Source organism: Nestor notabilis, unplaced genomic scaffold (genome assembly GCF_000696875.1).
Source record: "Nestor notabilis isolate BGI_N333 unplaced genomic scaffold, ASM69687v1 scaffold16071, whole genome shotgun sequence".
In the NCBI taxonomy this organism is placed as follows: domain Eukaryota; kingdom Metazoa; phylum Chordata; class Aves; order Psittaciformes; family Psittacidae; genus Nestor; species Nestor notabilis.
Genome location: NW_009915290.1, coordinates 14,806 through 19,819, shown reverse-complemented (window position 1 = coordinate 19,819; position 5,014 = coordinate 14,806). Strand labels below are relative to the sequence as shown.

Here is a 5,014-nt window from a genome sequence, read left to right as displayed (position 1 = left end):
TCACCCAAAGCGAAGAAAAAATGTAGAAGATGATCAATCACCAAAAAAGAAAAGTCTTTGGAGGAAAATAGGATGCTTTAAGAGAAGTAAATTCATATTCAAGTTATCATTAAAGAATTGACGTGCTAAACCAAGTGGTTAAACAGGGAACAGAATGGGAATGTTGCAACGTTTTTGCTACTTTGCTTCATATCATTCAAACTGTATTACTTTTCTATTTACTGGCTTTTATAAATGTCTTTAGATCAAGCCATTACTACCAATGTCAGTCACAATCCCCTGAAAATATTTAAACAAAGCAGGGCATTTGAAGCCTTAAGGCTTCAAAGAAAGGAGAAATACTATAAAACGATACTGTCAAAGCCCTTTTCTTAAAATAACTTCATTAACTGTCTTTGAATACTTAATCAAAATCACATTTGGTAAGTTCAAAGACTGAAAAGCCTCCTTTTTTTTTTTAAATACAACTCAGGGAAAAAATGCTTGTTCACCAATATTACCAGTTGCAGAAAGAGCCTGTATTGCCCAGAAAGCTTCCAGGGGAGTGCTGAGTGCTAAGCCCACAGTGCAGGTCCCTCTGGGGAGCAGTACTCCCCATCACCTTCTGAGAGGGGTCTTCTGAGGCCAAGCCTCCAAGAAACTTGTTTTTCTCCTGGTACAGTGGTAGTAATAAGGACTTCTAAACTGTTGCAGCCCAAACTGCCACAGGTCTGCCGCCCAAACAGGAATGCAGGTGTAGTGATACTTCAGTTGGCGGCATCAGCTCTGTCTTCACTGAAGAGGCTATTGGGCAGAACTACACCAAGAAGAGGTGAGCCACAAAGGCTCAAGCTGTGACTGACCATCTAAGTCTATTCAGGCTGCTGTCAGCTTTAACTTTCATTTCTTGCTCTGTTATATCCACGCTGTGAGCGTCAAGCTTCGTGTGCCTGTTAGCTGTCCTGGGAAACTTTGCCAGAACACAGACATCTCAAAGTCAGGTCTGTCCAGTGTCTTTATCCAGAGCTGAGCTTTCCCATTTGACCCTGTCTGATTACTATTTTAGGAGAAAAGAGCAGCACCTGACAAATGAAGAGTTCTGAAAGGTAATTTATTTCCTAAACAGAAGAAACAAACAAACAAAACAAAAAAACCCCACCAAAACTAAAACCAACCAAAAGCTGTTGCCTGGAAGGATGATTTTGCTGAGAGTCACCTATGAAATGCGTAGAAGACATCGTGCCTGTGACCAAACATGGCTAGGTGGGGCTTGTTATAAGAAAATCAGGTTGTCGCAACCATACTGACTGTGCCAATGAAAGGACATAGTTACAGAAACCATTTCCATGAGCGTGTTCTCCAACTTCTGCTCTGCTTGAGCTTCTTCTGAATGATGCCCATCATCCCAGAGCTGTTTTCAAGGCTGTTTTTTCAGCCTCTCCTGCCATGTCATTTGATTTACCCTGTCAGTTGCACCTGTGTTCACCACTTTGTGGTTTTCTTGGGCAAGTCAGCATGAACTATAACCACATCGTAGAGGGCATGGGAACAGAGAATGAGGACTTTTTCTTCCTCAGAAAGTAGAGAGTAGTTTCTCTCTAACCTCTAGTCTTCCTACCTCACTGCCCTTATGAAGGAAACCTGGTCATTTACGGGCTACTGTTTGATTGCGACTGTTGCAGAGTTCAGTGCTATTTCTGAGAAAGCAAATGACTTAGCTTTTGATGAAAGATCATGCTACTAACATGACTGTGAAGAATTTACCCTCTTTTTATTGGAGTGTGCTTTCAGCTTCATGGTATAGAAGAGCAGATAAAGGTTGTTTAAGATACTAGAAAGCCCTCTGAGCTAAAAGCATGAGCATGAGAAGGCTTTCATGTGTATTTTTTGTGAGACAATGGTGAGTATTGGGCCCAGCCTGGAGTAACACAGTACCAAACCGCCCAGAGTCTGGTTCGGTCTGATGCCAAGCCACATCTGTCAGCTGCTTGCAGTGCTGGTTTTTGGGAGCCTGCACCACAGACTGTGTCACGTGCCACACAGGGCAGATAAGCTGCTCCCTGTGCTCCTCTGAAACCACGGAGGGTGAGGCCCTGGGCTTTACTTCGTCTCCTTTGGCTGTCAGTCCCCCTCCCGCCCCAGGGAGGTGACTCCCTCTGTGCTGCCCCACTCACTGGTCCAGTCTGGTGGGTGGTTCTGGTCCCAAGGGCAGCACCATGCTCCTCCCTGGCTTCTGCCCAGCGGGACTTTGTAGTGCAGGTGACTGGGATAGTTTATTATGGCCTCTGGGCACTTCACAAGAAAGATCCCAGACACCTTCAGAAGTAGCTGAAATCAAGGAGATCAAGTGTGAAGTGCCCAGCCACTGAGGCTCCCAACAAGCAGATACCTACTGCCACCCAAGCCATATTTTCTGCCAGGTGTCTATATTAAACAGTCTTACAAGATATGTTGATATTCCCCAGGTCTGCTACCTTGTTTTCATTTTCTAATGGCACCTAAGGCCACGACAACTTGAACACCAACAGGGTAACAGGCCAGATATGAATGAGTGCTAGACATTCTGCTGGACTGGTGGTACTGAAGCTGCACAGTGGGGTCCCAATCCCTGTACATCTCAGGTCATTGGTGTCTCTCCCTTTGCTAAATCAGCTAGGGCCTGAGAGCAAATATGAGGGACAGTGATCTGAGCTTTTGTGGTCCTGCAGCTCTGAAACCTGGAATGATCCGGAAGTGAGGCATGAGCCAAAACCACCATGTAGCAGCTGTTATAGAGTAACGGTCTTATTCAAAACGTTCTTGGGCTTCTACTGGGGCAAATGTGCTCAAAACCCCTTTTTTGCTTTAGTTTTTCAGGTTAATTTCATATTCAAAACTGCATTTCTTGTGCAGAGAGATATCAGTCCCTGCAGTTTGTAGGCATAGAAAAGACTTACATGCAAACAGAAAATACTGAGTTAAAGAGATCTGAGCCAGGCCTTCAGTTCCCTCCAGTCTGTAGCTCACGGTGAAGTGCATGGCCCCAAGGCAGCAGAATCATGCTGCAACGTGACAAGTGAGCTGAATGATGTGCCCATGACTGACTCAGGAGCAGGTGCATTGATTTTCAGGTTCACCCACTGGCCAGTCCTGCAGTTCCTTCTGCTTTCCCATGCAGAGATCTCAGAAGGCTCGCAAGTTGCCCCTGCTCTACAGACAGGGAAGCCAGGACTAGGCACCTGCCATGGGACACAGAGCAGCATCAGAAGTGCCGGTGGAACTGGTGTTCTAAATCCTTTTGAACTTAAAATGTACAACTTCAAACACTTCCTATGGTCTTGCTCACCCCACCTGTCTGTTTCTTCTCCCTGCTGATGAACACTGACATCAATACAGTTTCCCCTCTCTGGCTTGTCCAGTGCCTACTGGTTTCTAGCACAGGCTTGGGTAAAAGGCAGCAACAAGCACCTGTGGAGCAATGAGGCACAGAGGGATGCAGCGATGGTCCAGGTTAAATAATTTCAGAGTCCTGTGGACCTGCATCCTCAGCTCTGAGCTTCTGACATGAGGTATGCACATATGCTGGTGCTAAGGCAGGGCTGGTTCTAACAAGAAATATTTGAATTAACTCTGGGACTTCCACCTGTGCATTGAGAATGATGGACGTTAGCTAGAGATTTGCAATGTGTTTTGAAATGAAACGAATAAAATCTTCCTAAAGAGCAAAAACTCCTTGGGGGAAGAGACTGGAGCAAGCCCATAGAGCCGACCAACCTGCAGGCCCGTAGCTGAATTCTGTGCCTCACTCACTTACCTCTAGTTATTTAATGAACAGCTCTTCAGGTGCCTGTCCTCCTTGGGTGGGCCATGTCAGCAAACATCAGCTAACCCTGCCTCAAAGGAAACTCTTCATCTTTATTTCAACCAGCCTGCGACAGCCTGGCAAAGACTACACTAATGAAAGGATGTGCCTTTGAAAAGCCATGGCAGAGCAAATCTATTAGCAGTGGACCTTACCTGCACTAAATCTCTTCCTACCTCCATAATGAGAATATCTTTGCTGATTGTCCCTCCGTACACTGGCCAGCTGAGATTGCTGAGTCTGCTCTGCAAAATCACATCTGGTTTTGGATGTGACTAGTCCAGTGTTTCTGGGTTTGCTCTGGCACAGGCAGGTGGAAGATGGGCCAGACATGTTTTCAGCTGTCTCCCTCAAATGCCTGTGTGAAGGAAATCCATTTTCAGTTAAAAAACCAAACCAAACCAGACACCAAACCCCAAAGTGTACGTTCTTGCCCCCAGGGCTGATCTTTACTGATTTGTTTCCCCACCTTGCTCCATCTCTGACATTTGCCCCAAGAGCATGGAAAGTGCTGCCAGGCTGGGAGGGTGCGTGCATGTATGTGTGGCTCTTGTGAGGGCATCAATGTGACACAGGCCACAAAGAAACAGTCTCAGAACCCTCCCCATAACCTGGAACCGGGCCTTCAGTTAGCCCGGCACGGTACTGAGGCGCTCAGCACCACATCTCCCTGCTGTCCACTCCTATGTGGTGAAGATTGTTTGGTATTTGTTCTCCCAATGGAGAGACATCTGCACTCAAGGGGTCATTTTGTGACAGGACAACTTGAGCTGAGCCCAAAGCAGCCAGCGGGAGGAGGCTCCCTGGGGCTCTGGGTCAGACCCCTGCTCAGGTGTGACTGAGGAACCTGCAGAATGGGAAGAATTCAGAGGGGACATATTTTAGCCCTGATGCCATGTGTGGCTTTCTCTCACCCCTCCACCCTGCTCTGTCCCCACCCCGACCATCAGCCTCTTTAACATGACAAAGAGCCCCGAGGAGCAGACGGTGGGGAATATTGCAGTCCCCGGCAGGGTATGGGCAGCTATAAAGGTAACTGCCCGTCCGCACTGCGGGGTTACCTCCGCTTGCTGCTGAGGCGGGCTCCCCCCGAGTGAAGGTGGCACCTATCAGAAGGTGGGGGAACCACCCCTTGTCCGCCGCCCATGTGTGCGCACCTGGCTCTGCCCCCCTCCCAGGCGTACCCCGGCGGGG

The 5,014-nt window shown here is 47.6% G+C and overlaps 1 protein-coding gene across 1 annotated transcript in view; it reads left to right on the top strand.

The window, feature by feature from the left end:
- The first annotated feature begins 4,780 nt into the window (after window positions 1–4,780).
- LOC104413155 (homeobox protein NANOG-like) overlaps window positions 4,781–5,014 on the top strand; it is a 5,929-nt gene continuing 5,695 nt past the window's right edge. Inside the window, exon 1 of the mRNA XM_010024077.1 lies at window positions 4,781–4,834. Coding sequence (XP_010022379.1) covers window positions 4,781–4,834 — 54 coding nt within the window. The remainder of the gene's footprint in view (window positions 4,835–5,014) is intronic.